Below are 15,107 nucleotides of genomic sequence, written 5' to 3'. Positions count from 1 at the left end.
ACAACTGGCGGGAAGCCGTGCTCCGGAAGTCAGCGCCCTCCACAGCCAGCGCCTCCACAGCAGCAGGGAGGCCACGCTCCCGAAGCCCGTGCCTCCCACAGCGGGCGCCCCCACAACGGGCAGGAGGCCGTGCTCCGGAAGCCGGAGCCCCCGCAGCGGGCGGACAGAAGACGCTGCCTCGAAGGCAACGCTCAGCTCCGGGTGGGCGGGCTGGCAGTTGCCCGTGGGTGGCCGGTCCAGGCGGTCCTCCCAGCTCCCAGGCCCCTCCGCCCTCAGCGCCGTCAAGCCGCTCCGGTGCGTCGTCGCATCTGAAGGAGCCCTCGTCCCGCCGGCCTCGCTCGCCCTGAGCCACGGCGTCTCCGCACTCCCGCGCTCGCCGTCAGTCTCGGGCTGCGGCACGCGGACCTTCGGTTTGCGATGCCTCCCTCCAGCGGGAATCCCTCCAGCAGGTCTGGTCCGCCCGGCGCCCCGGCGCTTCGCCTCACCCGTGTCTTCTGGATCCCCCGCTCCTTCCGACGCCCCGTTGTCACCGGCCCGCCTGCTCGCGGTGATGTCGCTGGCCTCCAGCATGGCCGCCTCCCGCTTCTCCTGGCGAAAGCGTGACGCCGCATTTCCCGCCTCCCTTTGCGTCTTCTTTGAGCTCAAGACTCTGCAGTCCCGCGCGGAATCCTGAGACCGGACCGGAGAGGGGACTGGCTCTGCTCCGGCTGACGCGGCTGCCCGACGGGCGTTCGGGCCAGGACGCGCGGGGGCGCATGCGCGGCCTGGGGTTGGGGTCGGGCGCACACGTCGGCAGCAAGCCGAGCACGGGCGGCAGCTCTGCCTGCGGCCCGGAGGCGTGTGTGCGCCACCCCGAGAGTGGGCTCCCCTTGACGGCGGGCTCCCCTCGACGCTCGGCGGCCAGACGCCCGTGTCCTGGGCTCTGGGAGTCACTGTGAAGATTGTCTCCCTCTTGTCTGCCCGCTTTAATTTCCTGCTTACAGCACCTCTGTCCTTGTTTGGGGTGTTAGATAAGCTCTCGATGAATATTCACTGCGTGAGTTAATAAAAGTGAGTAAGTTAACAAAAATAACCGAACTCATGAAAACCGCCTGTAGGCGAAGGCGAGCAGCTGTGGCAGTGGAGAGCGTGACCTCAGGGCACGCACCGGAGTCCACTGGCCTCCTGACGGCACCTTGGGGCTTCCACGTGGATCTGGGTGCATCCCAGGCGGCTGGTTTCCCAGAAACGACCGTGTTACTGCATCATCATCTTTGGAGCGCTCAGCCTCCCCTTCCTGCTCCTGAAGCACGTTCTCCAGTGCCACCAAAACCAGAAACCATGACTTCCACTTTGAAGTTTGTCTGACATACTTTGAAGACAACGGTCCCCATTTCTCACCCTCACCTAAAACAGAGGCTCCCAAATAGATAGCCCTCCCAGAGACCCCCGTCAGCAGGTCTGGGGAGAGCTAGCCTCACAGACACTGATTGATTCTCCATGTTTATGATCCTCAAGCCCCTGACATCGACTATTTAAGCAGAGAAAGGATTTTCCTCACGTTAGGCTTACGGAAACAACCCTGGAGCTGACAGTGACATCCTCATCCTGCCGTCACCTTCACCATCCACCCCAAAGCCAGACTTGACTCCTGACAAACTCCTCAGTCTTCCCATTTTTCTTCAACAGATTATCTTGCAGGATCTGGAGAATGTGTTAAAGTAACAAAAGCACCATAACCACTTGGCCTTGGGGGCAACCCTGTGGGCTTGGCGGCAATGGGGCTGATAGAGAAGGAAACACACCACTGCCCAGTCTCAGGGCAGGAGAGCCTGAACCGTGTTCCAGAAACTAAACTTGTTAAGTCATCAGAACATGCTGTCTGTCCCACTCAGAAGCAGCAAGATGCAAGGATGTATTCCATCTGCTGAAAGTGTTCTCGACCATGAGAGCTGTCTGGATCGACCTGCACGACCCACAACTCTCAGCCCCAAGGCAGCGTTGCTGGCTGCACAGGGGTTCTTTGCTCCATTAACCACCTCACTGTAAACAGCTCACTCAGGACCCCACTGTAGGCTTTGGTGTTCACCTGGACTACAAACCACTTGCCCCACCCAACCCGCTGACGCTCTGCACTGCGGACGTCCTGCCACCTCACCATGCGTTTCTGGTCTCTCACCCTGTGCCCTAGGTCAACTGCTGTGACTTTCAGGTGCCCTCACTTCCTACCCTTGGGGTGTGGTTCCAGGAGCTTGTTAGAAATGCAAACTGCAGCCCCACCCTAGACATCCCTGTTAACAAGCCCTCATGTGATGCTTAGGGAAGCTGAGGTGGAAAAGCACTGATGTGTTTATTACACAGTGAACTTCTCCATCCTCAGACCTGTGAAGTGCTGCTCTTTTTCACTGGACCTCCCTCTCTTCCTCAAACTCCATCAGTGAAGGTTCTCTGGTCTCCTACCTCCACGCCCTTGCAGGCAGGCCCCTTTACAAAGATTTATAGGAAGGTAGTAAAAAAAAGCTTTCCAAACATTTATCCTCTCAGAATCCTCTGTCTGTTCTTCTTGTTGTTGAACACACTTTGCAGCTCATCTCTAATCAGAAAGAACTCAACCGCATCTCCAGGAGCAAACCAGCAGTCACACTGTGGGCCTGGTGCCCTTCAGTCCTGGGCATAGGAGCATTCAGGGACATCAGTGCAGCACGGAGGACAGGGGCTCAGGCCGTAACTGCCCCAGACGCAGAGCCACATGAATACTGGTCCCCACCCGAACTGAGTGACACAGAACACAGGACGACACCCATGTGTGGCACACTTTCCACACGGAAGAAGCATTAGCATAAACAAAGCAACAGCGGACAATACCAGAGTGACTTCTCCACGATCTTGGTCCTGAAAACCTCCTCCTGGTCCAGGTTCACGGTGCAGTAGCAGTCCCGCATCTTGTTTGGCCCCGGGTAGCTGGGGAGGTTTTTGGCTTCCCCTGAAAAGCAAACATAAGTATATATCAGCTCCGTGCAGGATTGTTCCATCTCCGCACTCGTCACAGACCCTTCCAGCATGGGTACACCTCACAGCCGCGCACCTGCTCGCATCTGTGTGTGCTCACGGCTCCTGGAGGCCAGGCTTTCTGGGACACAGCCAAACACTGTGGGAATCTCACCTATACTGAAAAGTGGGAGGTGACACACTAACCACGAGACCAGTGTGGACCAGGCTCCACTGGCTGGGAATCGAGGACTGTTTGTTCTCTTTACCACACCAGTCCCTTTAACTTTTTTTAATGTTTAAATTATGGTAAGATGCATATAATTAGAATTTATCATCTCAGCCAGGTGTAGTGCACAGGCAATGTATTAAGCACATTCACACTGTTGTGCAACCATTCCCTCCATCCATCTCCAGAACTTTCTCATCTTCCCAAACTGAAACTGTCCCCACGAAACATGAACCCCCTCCCCCAGCCCCCAGCCTCACCATCTACTTTCTGTGGATGTGACGGCTCTAGGGACCTCACAGCAGTGGGATCCCACAGCATTTGTCCTTCTGTGACCGTTATTTCACTCAACACAATGTCCCCCAAGCTCCATCCATGCAGTGGCATGTGTGAGAATGTCCTTCCTCCTCAAGGCTGAATGATATTCCATCGTGTGGATGAACCACATTTTCTTTATCCATCCATCCCAGGGGTCCCTTTTTATTTTGAATTTAACTTGACAGTATTAAGTCAAAGTTACAGCAATAATTAAGGAGAAGGACTCTTTTTTATCGACAAAAGTAAACTATGAACTCCAGCTGCTTAAAATACAGAGTGATTCGCCAGTCAGGAAAAGTCAGAAGAAGCCACCTGCTCCAGATGACCATTTCCCTCCCACAAGCCCCTTCTCAGCACAGAAGCCCGAGGGAGCAGTGAAGCACATTTGGAGAAGAGGGCCTGGCTGGTCCTGTAGGAAATGCCCACGATGTCACAACTCCACATGTGACTGTGGGTCTGTCTAGAGATTCTTGTCAAACCACACTGTGGGCCTCCTCTGCCAGAGGCTGGGAGCAGGCAGGGAGGTCCAGAGAGCTGCCTGCTCGTGAACTGGGAGTGAGCAGGGATGAATGATGCCTTGGTGAAGTCCATTCTGTGGAAAGAATGCCTCAAACCCTTAGAACATTGAGGCCGTCGTGCCTCCTGGTCATTTCAGTTCTGGAGACGCCCGGCCCTGGGTGTCTGCAGGCACCGGATACAGTGCTGGGCGAGGACAGGCCTGAGCACCAGCACCTGGCCAACACAGCCAGGCCCACACCCACCTGTCAACACACTTCAGGGCCCAACTGCCTCATTCTCATTAAAACTGAAAAAACAGAAACCAAACCAAAACCAGAGCCACAGTTCTCGGAACTCCCTCTTCAGAGCTCAGTGCTGAAGGCCCAGCGTCAAGCCACGGGTGTGGCCACACCTTCTTGTGCAAAACCCAACAAAGACACACATGTATCTCCCCCGGGGACTGAGCTCATGTGCAAAGATGCCAGTGTGCAAACCGGCACCTCCAAAGGGCAGAGAAAACTTGACTTGTCTGAAGCTTTTCCTTTGTAACTTTCCATTAACGTTATTACTTGAGAACAGAGTGGAAAGCAATAGAAGTTGTTCAATAACTGGGTGGACGTTTTCTGTGCCAATAAATCTTATTTCTGACACACCAGAGTGCTTTTAGGATTTCTAACAGCACCAGTTGTAATCTGTGTTTGTGGTCATTTCCTGCACAGGACAGGACACAAGACCTGCTTCTTTGGGCCTCAGTTTCCCCGACTGTAAAAGCATGAGAACACACCAGCTGTCCAAGGATTCTGGCCCTGAGACTCTTCTAATTCAAAAGGCTCCAGAAGTTTGCCTTTGGGAATCATCAAGGAATTGTCAACGACTATCAGTTGGTGAAGAAGAGATAACAGACGAATGTTTTCCCATAGCCACTGTTATCCCTAAAACACCTCCATGCCCCGAGAACATGCCATTTCCACATGAGTTGAGCCCATGAAAACACGGCCTGCCTGGTAGGAGGCATGTGAACTGCACCAGGCTTCAATCAGCTGCTAAATGTCAAAAAACAGACTTTCTGAAGGCTCTGGCAGATGTGGCAGGTCATATATGCACATGCACACAGACACTGGGAGCACGAGGAATCCACAGGCGCCACAGGGAGCGACATGGCCCCAGGGACTTCCGGGGGGGTGAGGCACAAGGGAACAGAGATGAAGTCTCCCGGCTGCTGCTCCTGCCACAAGCTGACCTGAAAGTGCAGCCATAGCACAGGCGCCAAGTCCACGTGGCCCTCGGATTTTCCTGCTTAGTTTCTGGAACTGATCCCTCCTGCAGCATTCACAAATCTTCAACCTTGAAACCAGCCCGACTTCCCAGCTGACACCTTTATGATGTGAATTAGGGCTTCCCATATTTCCCTTGGAATTTTTTTGCAATGAATGAGATATTTAGCTGCAAGTTCCTGTGTTTATTACAAGAAGAAAACCTTGTGAAAGCCTGAGGGAGACAGTCGTTGGTGGAAAATACAGAACTGGGATTTTGATCCTGTTTATTCTCCAAAGAACCTCAGAACACAAGCAGTGGTAGCCAACCCTTCTCTTAGGGCAGAAGAGAGAGGAGCCTTCTCTGAACAACACTTAGAAATGTGGAAATGCAGAGTTATCTCGTGCTGGTGTGAGTGCAGTCTGGTCCACATCCCTCCTGCCCCTGATCTGGACTGTCACAGAAACAGCCTGTTGCTATGACGATGGTGACAGCGAGCCAGCAAGGCGACCAGAGCCAGCATGAATGAGCCACGCAGACCAGGAGGGTTAGGAGCTGCAGCCAGCCCCTCACCCTGGGCCATGCCATCTGCCCAGTCCTTAAAGTGGGGACCCCGCCTGGACCAAGAGGACTGAGAGTAACGAGGTACGCCAAGTCTCTGCTCGGAGCCCACAGCAGAGCGGGGTGGACGCCCCAGCTCTCAGGGTTGTTTCTTCTCAACCAGACTCAGAACACAGCACTGTTTCTCCACACTGGTTACTTATGCTGAAGGCTGGAGGCACTTCCCTTCCTGGCTGCACACATGAGGCCTTCCTGTCACTCTCAGAGGAAAAGCATTTTCTTTTCTCTCATGTGGAGATGCTCACATGAGAAGGCAGAACTGTCCTGGGATACAGCTGGTGCTGAATGATTTGTTGAATGAATAAATGACAACAAGGTAAAAGGAGAGCAGACTCTGGTTTCATTCTAAGAGCCAAATCAGTAATCATTTCGTGACTCTTCCTCCCGTTTACCACATCTCCAAAATGCATACTTCACCAACCATAAGCGTCTGGCGGCAGATTTGATGCAGACAGCAAATGTGGTACCTGATACCACCTGATACCTCTGAATGCCTAATTTACTAACAGAAGTAAAGGCAGCGCTCACAAAACAGTCACATAACAGCACTGACACAGCAAACCCTGATCTCCAAGTACAGGGATCAGGCAGTGGGCAAGGAAAACAAAGGCTTCAACCCAAAAGCCATTGTGGTTCCCAAGAACCACAGGTAAGGACGCCTGTGTGCACCTGCAGGGACACCACAAGGACAGCCAGAACTTTTTGTTAAAAAGGAAAATAGCAAGTTTTGGTGAGGATGTGGAGAAATGGGGGCATCGGGACACTGTTGGTGGGGATGGAAAATGGGACGGCCTCTGTGGAAGGCAGTGTGGCGGTTCCCCAAAACCTGACAGAGTCACCACCTGACCCAGTGACTCCACCCCAGGGACAGACTCAAGAGAACTGGAAACAGGTTTCAAACAACTGTGCACACGTACGTTCCTAACAGCGCCATTCACAGAGCCAGAGGGTGGAAACAGCCCATGTCCTTGCACGCGGGAACGCAGTCTACTGCGCAGAGCCTGGGGTCAGGGCTGAGCTGGTTCCGTGGGAGCATGGAGTGTTCTCCTGGGTGACTAAAGGGTTCAGAGCTAGAGAGAGGTGGTGGTTACACAACATGCAAATCCACTAAATGCCACTGAATCGTAACTTTACAATGGCTAAAATGGTGAGTTCATGTTACATCATTTCACCACGGTTTTAAAAAAAAGAAAAGATGGTTCTCAGGACACCAACGGAGGCAGCAGGTGTTCAGCATGACTGTTCACTGCAGCAGCGCCTCATTCCGCTGGAGGGCCTTCCCTGGAGCAAGAAAGGGGACCAAGACACACTGTTTTGGGGTTTTACATTTCAATTTATTTATTTATTTATTTATTTTTTTTTTTGAGGAAGACTGGCCCTGAGCTAACATTCGTGCCCATCTTCCTCTACTTTACATGTGGGATGCTGCCACAGCACAGCTTGATAAGCAGTGTGTACGTCTGTGCCCAGGATCTGAACCCATGAACCCCAGGCCACCAAAGCGGAGCGTGCAAACTTAACCGCTGTGCCACCAGGCCGGCCCCTCATTTACTGTTTTTTATTTGTATATTCTGTGGTGGCACATATGCAAACATGCAAACATTACACCCCAGCACGCATGGACTTGGTAACTACGACTCAATGATTTAACATGTGCACAGCAGTGTGAGCAGCACTCAGACCCAGATGCAGAATACTCCAGCACTCCGGGACATTCGCACACCCTTCCCAGACCAATGCTGTCGTTCCCACCCAGAGCCCAGCGCCCTTTGGAACTCCACAACATACAGTTCTGCCTACTCTGTGCCTCATTGAAGTGAGCAGATCCATTAATCCGTAGGGGCTGTAAATGGCGATGTCCTGACTCCACCTTTCATTTCACTCTATCAGCAGACGCAGCAGGACGCCCACGAGGTTGGCTGTGACCATGCAGACGCCACCTCAGCCCCTTCAGCACCCATTTCCCAGATGGGGAACCAAGGCCCAGGTGCCAGCAGTGGAGGAAGACGAAGGATTGGAACCCGCATGTCTGGTGCTCAGCACTGCAGGCAGTGTCTTGGTCGGGATGCCATGTGTGTTTCTGGACAGGCCGAGTTGGCCATCCCCACTGTGGCCACACTCTGAAGTGAACCTGAGCCCGCGAGGGCCAGCGTGTGCTGAGGCACTGACCTCCTTGTGGAAACAGACTGCGATTCTTGAGGCTTCCTGACACGGCACTGCATCTTCTGAAGCACCAGGCCCTGCAGCCCAGCAGGTGATGATGGCTACCCTCTCTCGGGCACTCATGCAGCCGCCATTGGAGCACAAAAAGTGCACCGACTGCTCTCCTTTCCAGGCCAAGACACGGAGCCCCCTCGGGAGCCGTGCGTGTGTCCTTGCAGGGTCTGGGAGGCCCGGGACCCCTGAGCAACCAAAGCTGAGATCACACGCAACAAGCGCACGGCGAAAGAAGGATCAGCAGACGGGCCGGCTCCCATGGAAGGTGCTGCCGTGGGTTCTCGAGGCTCATGGCAGGGAGCACAGCCAGGCTCACGAGCAGCTCCAGCCCAGCATCCCCACCTATCAGAGCCAGGCCAGCACCACGTCCTCCCAGACAACTCATGGGCATGGAAGTCACCACTGTGGTGACCCAGCAGAAGGAGAAGCAGGTCACTGGCCCTTGGATGCGACAGCACCCTTTGCAGGACGTGCGCCTGTGTCCACTGGCCTTTGGGTCTAAGAGGACACTCTGGGAGCCGCCTTGGCCACCATCCTCCTCCAGGGAAGTTCTTGTCTCATTAAAGCGCGAGGATGAAGCATGAGGCTCAAAGGCACCAACAAGCGCCCCAGAGTCCCAAGCAGCGGGGTCTGCTCCAGAGACGCATCCTCCGCGGGAACCACAGGCATCCACGCACACGGAACCACTGAGGCAGCTCCACCCCTTGGCCGCCTGCCACATGAGCCAGACCTCTAGATGGGTCCATGGAGCCATGGCCCCCCAACGTGTCCACCGCAGAGCACCCTCCCGCAAGGTGCCACCCAGACCAACGAGCCAGTGCAGGCCGAGTCCGCGGGAAGGCCTGGCCTCTGGCCGTTTTCACCTGTGACTCCTACCAGCAGAAACAGCCTCTTCACCTGATCCTGATCATCAGGGATGAGAACGAGCCCCCGCGATGGGCCACACCAGTGACCCAGCCACGAAAACCATCTCTGATCCGCCATCTCTGACGGAGACCCTCACGCCGACAGCCTGCACTGGCCCTGGACTGAGTCTAAATGGCAATTTTAGAACAGGAGGAAACCTCAAAATTACGACTTTGGTTTTTCTTTCCTTATTTATTACATGAAAGGCAGCCCGAGAGAGATCAGACTCTAAGTGGAAGAGACTGTCTGTGGGGCTTGGCTTGGGTGCGATGTGCCTCCTCTTCGGTCCTAATACATAAACACCAGCAAACCACGAGCTCAGCAGAGGCAGCCTCCCCCACTCTGAGGCCACTGCCCTGACCAGTTCTGCCTGGCCCCACGGCCCAAACCCCCAGGGAGAGCCCACCCGGCCGGCCTCATCAATGGGCCTCCCACCCACAGAGGACGAAGATGGGAAGGACAGTACCAGCTCTCTTGGGTGGAGGGTTGGGAGAATGGCCCCCACTGGAGGTCCTCGGCCTGAGCCCCCATGGGCTCCCAGCCGCGTCCCCAGCGAGCCACCAGCCATCTGACACACCTGTGCCACGTGTTGTCACCCTGCCACACCAGCCAGGCGAGCGAGCTCACGACTCAGCAGGCTCTCAGAGCGCAGGGGACACTGCTGGTGAGGCAGCCCCGTAGGCACCTTCTGAAGCTCTTCACCCCAAATTTTCAGAGCAACCCCGGCTTTGAGGGGCGCCTGGGGTGGGGGTGGGGGGAAAGAGGCTTGGAGCCCCTCAGGCAAGTGCGGAGCAGCCCTGGGAGCCCCAGCCTCCCACATGGGGACAGGGAACCTCCCCACGGGTCTCCCACCTCCAAGAAAAGCCACCAGCACATCAAGGGACCAAGGCTGACCAAATGGAAATTCACGTCCACGGGGCCACTGGCCTGCAGCTCGAGGGTGTGGCCCCCAAGTCAGAGCCACACGGTGCTCAGGAAAATGGCAGGCGTGCCCCTTGGCTGCAGATGGCTCCTCTGCCCCCTTACACCTGGCTATCATTTCTTCCCAATCTCTTAAAAATAGTTTTTAGGGGCCGGCCCAGTGGCGCAGTGGTTAAGTTTGCACATTCTGCTTCGGTGGCCTGGGGTTCACCAGTTTGGATCCCAGGGGCAGACACGGCACTGCTTGGCACACCATGCTGTGGTAGGCGTCCCACATATAAAGTAGAGGAAGATGGGCATGGATGTTAGCTCAGGGCCAGTCTTCCTCAGCAAAAAGAGGAGATTGGCGGCAGTTAGCTCAGGGCTAAACTTCCTCAAAAAAAAAAATAGTTTTTAAAGGCCACAAATAAATCAATATCTAGGACTCCTAAGGAAATAATCCGTAAAACAAAGATTTATGAATGGTCAGTGTTTATTACAACAATATTTACGTTGGCAGAAAAAAAGGAAACAAACGTTCGACAATGGGAGATTCCAACAGGGAGGGCGCCTTGGGCCAACACTGGGCCGAGAGCAGAGTGAAGCCAGCCGCTAGGGCCTCCGGGCCAGACCACGGCCTGGGGTCACAAGGTCCTGAGGGGGGAAAGGCACGGGCCAGGTGCAGGCAGGTGGAAGTCGGGCCACTGGAGGACAACGCAGCAGCCCAGGTGACCCCTGTGAAGAAGGTCACACGCTGAGTGGCGTGCCAGAGCATCAGGGGATGATGTTGTGAAGGACATGCCCTCTGAACACACATGGTGCGCATGTAACACGTAATGAGGATGCGTGTGCACACTGTGCACCTCCCCACAAAGAGCGAGGGTGGAGGGAAGGCCATCAAGAAGGGACAGCTGGCACCAAGTGCTGATAGTGGCCTTTTTGGGGGAGTAGTCACTTTTTTCTCATTCTTGAAAACTCAGAACTAGGTTTCCCAAAATGTCTACAGAGCAGGTGTTATGTTTATAATTAAACAGAAATGCTCACAGATTTAACAGCATCTGAGACTTATTTTTAAAAAGTCTAGGTGTTATGTCTCTCTTGTCAACGATTCCTTCCTTTTATATCAAACAGTGACTGAGTCAATTTATCATGTATAATAATAAAGGCAATTTCTGAAAACTAACTTTAAATGCAAAATGAAACATAGTATATAATTCAGAGCTTTGTGAATAAATGCTCATTTTATTTACCCTAAATTAGAAACGCACTCACAAGCCCCAGCTGGGCCGTCTGCCTCCCACTCGAGTCTGGGTCCCTGCAGATGAGAGATGCCCCATATTCTCCTGCTGAACTGTTGCTTTAATTATTTTATTGATCAAATGTTTTCTGTTTAACTCCTGGACCAGCTGGGTCCAAACTGTGGCAGATGCTACAAACTTATCCATTCCATTTCTGGGCACACAGTAGGCACACAATCCACAGTAAGTGGATGATATTCACAGTCCCTTTTAGAAAGCTCTACGTTTAAAATAAATAAGAGTTTTATAAAGAAATTCTATTTTTTCTTTATTTTTAATTACAAAAGAAACATATCTTCATTGTAACAAGTAAGTCTACGTGGGAAACGTGACTACTGTCCCTTCCTTTGCCAGCCCAACACCCTGAGCCACAGCCAGTGCTGACTGCGCCCTGCACATATGGATCTTCTCCGCGGGCTCACGAGACACCGGGAAGAACTGGATGGCTGGATGGAAGGGGTTCCAAACTTGCTTACTGCACAGGACCACACTGCTATGACTTGGACCTGCTGTTTCTCTCCACCATGTGATGGCTCTGTCACCACCTCTGGGCTGGCCCCAGTCCTTCATAGGAGGGACACAGTGTCCGCAGGACAGCAGCTCCCACACAGACATGTTCCCCCAATCGCTGCCTGCAAACACCCTATGAGGCTGAGTTCAGCCGTTGCGGCTGCCCGCAGCCTAGCACTCGGACCCTCCAGGCCTCAGCATCTTATCCCTCTGGGGACAGGAGCAGAGCTACTCAAGAGGTGAGAAATGTTGCTGCCGTGCCCTGGAACTCTGACAAACGTCCGCTCACATGAAACCTGCGGGGTTTCCACAGACAGATCCAGACCGTGATAGTGGTGCGGGCCTGGGGACAAGCTGCCGGCTCTTCATGGCCTTGTGCTCTAGGGGCTGGTCTGTCGCCGGGCTGGCTTCTCCAGGCTGATCCATCACCAGGCTGGCCTCTGGGGGCTGGCCCATCGCCTGTTTGGCCTCTGGGGGCTGGTCCCTCACCGGTTTGGCCTCTGGGGGCTGGTCTGTCGCTCATTTTGCCTCTGGGAACTGGCTGTCCCAGGGCTGTCCCAGCGGGTCATGAAGGCACACACCTGCCTTCCAGTAGGCCCTCTGTCATTCAGTGTCCTTGCCACACAGAAATTTTCCATTTTTATATAATCAAATCCATTATCTTTTCCTCTCCGGCCTTTAGTTCACTGATCACTCAGGAAGTTCTCCCACGTTCCAGAGGTTATTCACAATATTCTCAGAATGTTCCTGATACTTTTGTTTTATTTTTTCACACTGTAACCTTTAATCCCCATGGAATTTGGTTTATATGGTGTGAGTTAGGATGTAATTTTTCTCAAGACACCAATTAAGCCAACTCCATTTTATAAACATACCTCTCTTTCCCCAGTGAACTAAAATGCCATCTTTATCACAAACTAGGCTCCCATATACATTTTCATCTGCTTCTGTAATCTTGCTGATATTCTTTGTCTATTAGGAACCTAAGAATATCCTGCTTAACATTTAAAAGTGACTGTATCGACTAGGAGATGCTAGATATGCAGTAAAGCCCTGCTCAGCTAACGAGTCCATCACTTTTGTTATAATCTATGTTACACATGTATTATCTACAATCACACTTCCATACACTGGCTCAGACACAAGGCATCCACCCAGCTCTTTTACCTTCTGAATAACTTTTCTGGCTTAAACTCTAGCTACAGCCAATTAGCCAACATTCAAAATTCCACATTTATTCTTTAATTTATTGAAATTTAAATTTAAACTATCCTCTGCCCACTTAGAGTGCATCCTGCTTGATTAACAAACAGAAGTCTAAGGGAAAGTCCGTGTCACCTGGCTGCACCTCCACCTCACCCCCCACCACAGCTCTGCCAGCGTCTGCCGCTCTCCCTAGGTGTGTGGACACCCGCGCACTGTGGCTTCTTCTCCGTTCTTTTCCTCCAGACACTGTTCTTTCCCACCACTTCTATTTTTAGTTCCTGGAATCTCAGCCTTTGGCTGGTCTAGACTGTCTGCTTCTTATTCAATCAAGGGCAAATTCACCATTTTCTGTGAATCAAAATAAACTAAATTCATAGAAAATCCCTAATCCTAATTTCCACCGTTATGCCTAAGAAATGAGAAGTCTTTGGAGTCACCGGGACTGTCTGCCGGCCCCTTCTGGCCAGAACACTGATGAGGGAGGCAGCCCCCGATGGCCAGGTCGGGAGGACCAGGGAGCAAAGAGGAACAGAGAGGGCAGAGGTCAGGCCAGCCAGGGAGATGGGGGACAAAGGCCGTGAGGTCAGAGGGCAAAGCGTGGAGTAGGTCAGGAAGGTGGGGGCACAGTGCAGAGGGAATGTTCCAAATAGTGTGCACGGTGGCCTGAACCAGAAACACAGGACATGATAATCACTGTATGTGTGAATCTGGTGACCATCCCACCTACTGACCAAAGAGGAGGGCCTCCCCCAGCCAGCCCAGCACCCCACGCACCTCCAGGTCTCCCCGCACTCTGCAGTCAGCAGCCGGCCTGGTGGGATCCTGCCTCTTGTGACAGGAGTCCTCCTCCTGATCTGCTCTCTGAGCTTCTGCCCCTCATGCCACGCCGAGCTGGTGACGCCGCTTCTCGGCGCACACATCTGTGCTGTCCAGGCCGGGCTCCTCCTCACCACCGGCCAGGCCCCTCGGACCTCCTCCAGGAGGGTCCTGTGGCAGCGACTGCCCCTCAAGGGCTCTGCTCCCAGATCAAAGGGCGCCTGCCCCACCAGAGCCCAACCCGCCCAGGAAGCTCCGGGCTGTTGGGCTCAGAGGACAGGCAGTCCCGCAAAGGCAGAAGAAACCACGGTGCCATCCGAGAGGCACAGATCACTGCTGCGCTGCCCAGAGCAGAGCCAGCTGGTCCCCCGACCAGGGCCTTCCACCCAGGCCCAGCGCCCCGCCAACTGCCCTCCAGCCATCACCTCAGATCAGGTATGTGCCTCTCGCTAAGCCTCAGTTTCCCTGTAAGTAAAATGGAGAAGACTGCCTGCGAAATGCCCAGCGTGGCTCCTGGCACACTCACAGAGTCAGACTCAGCAACAGCAGCGCTGGACTTTTATTCCTGCTCAACCCCCACCCAGACCCGAGACAGTGACCAGGGCAGTCACTGTCATCTCCAGGGAGACTCCCTGGTGCTGGGACAGGGCAAGAGTGACATCTCTGAGGGCGCAGACTCACAGGGCACTGGGCTGCGGGGACACGCCCTCGCTCCGGGGGCTGGGGTCCACGGGGCGTCAGCCCTCCCACAATCCCAACAGCTGTGCCCCTCGAATTATGCTGAACCTCCCCAAACATCTCTGTAGTAAATCCTCATCTTTCCATAAAATCTGCTTCCACCAAATTATCACAGTGAGTGTCTGACTGATCACAGAGAGGTACCCCAGACGACAGGATGGCAGCAAACACAGATGCACATAATTTAACACAGCTCAGAAAGAGGAGGCCATGGCAAGGAGTGAGGGCAGTGCCTGGCCAGCGCAGCACAGCACCAGGGCCCGAGCATCCTCGTAGACACTGAGGCCGGCCCTCAGGCCTGCACATGCCGATCCAGCTTCTCAAGTAGAGATGGTGGCCGGCCCCACATGCCAGGGAGGGGGTGCTCATGGACAAAGGGGGACCCCCAGCCTTAAGCACAGGACGGATGGCTCTGAGCACGAGTGGTTATTCACATGGAGCATCCTGGTGGCAGGTGCCCGTCCGTGTGCCCCATGTCTCAGCCCCACAACGAGGCAACAGTGCAGCTGTTGCAGGAAGGGAATGTCTGGGGCTTTGCCGATGTGGGGTCATGACTCTTCACATTCCAACTGTTTCTCTATTTCCCCAAGTCTTCCTCAGTGAAAATATTTCTTTTGTACACGCACGCA

The 15,107-nt window shown here is 53.8% G+C and overlaps 1 protein-coding gene across 1 annotated transcript in view; it reads right to left on the bottom strand.

Moving 5' to 3' along the window:
• The window catches only part of RASA3 (RAS p21 protein activator 3), an 87,518-nt gene that overhangs the window by 55,495 nt on the left and 16,916 nt on the right, over positions 1-15,107 (bottom strand). Inside the window, exon 2 of the mRNA XM_046664659.1 lies at positions 2,845-2,962. Coding sequence (XP_046520615.1) covers positions 2,845-2,962 — 118 coding nt within the window. The remainder of the gene's footprint in view (positions 1-2,844; positions 2,963-15,107) is intronic.

Source organism: Equus quagga, chromosome 6, assembly GCF_021613505.1.
Source record: "Equus quagga isolate Etosha38 chromosome 6, UCLA_HA_Equagga_1.0, whole genome shotgun sequence".
Lineage (NCBI taxonomy): Eukaryota > Metazoa > Chordata > Mammalia > Perissodactyla > Equidae > Equus > Equus quagga.
This window is presented reverse-complemented; position numbering and strand designations above follow the sequence as displayed.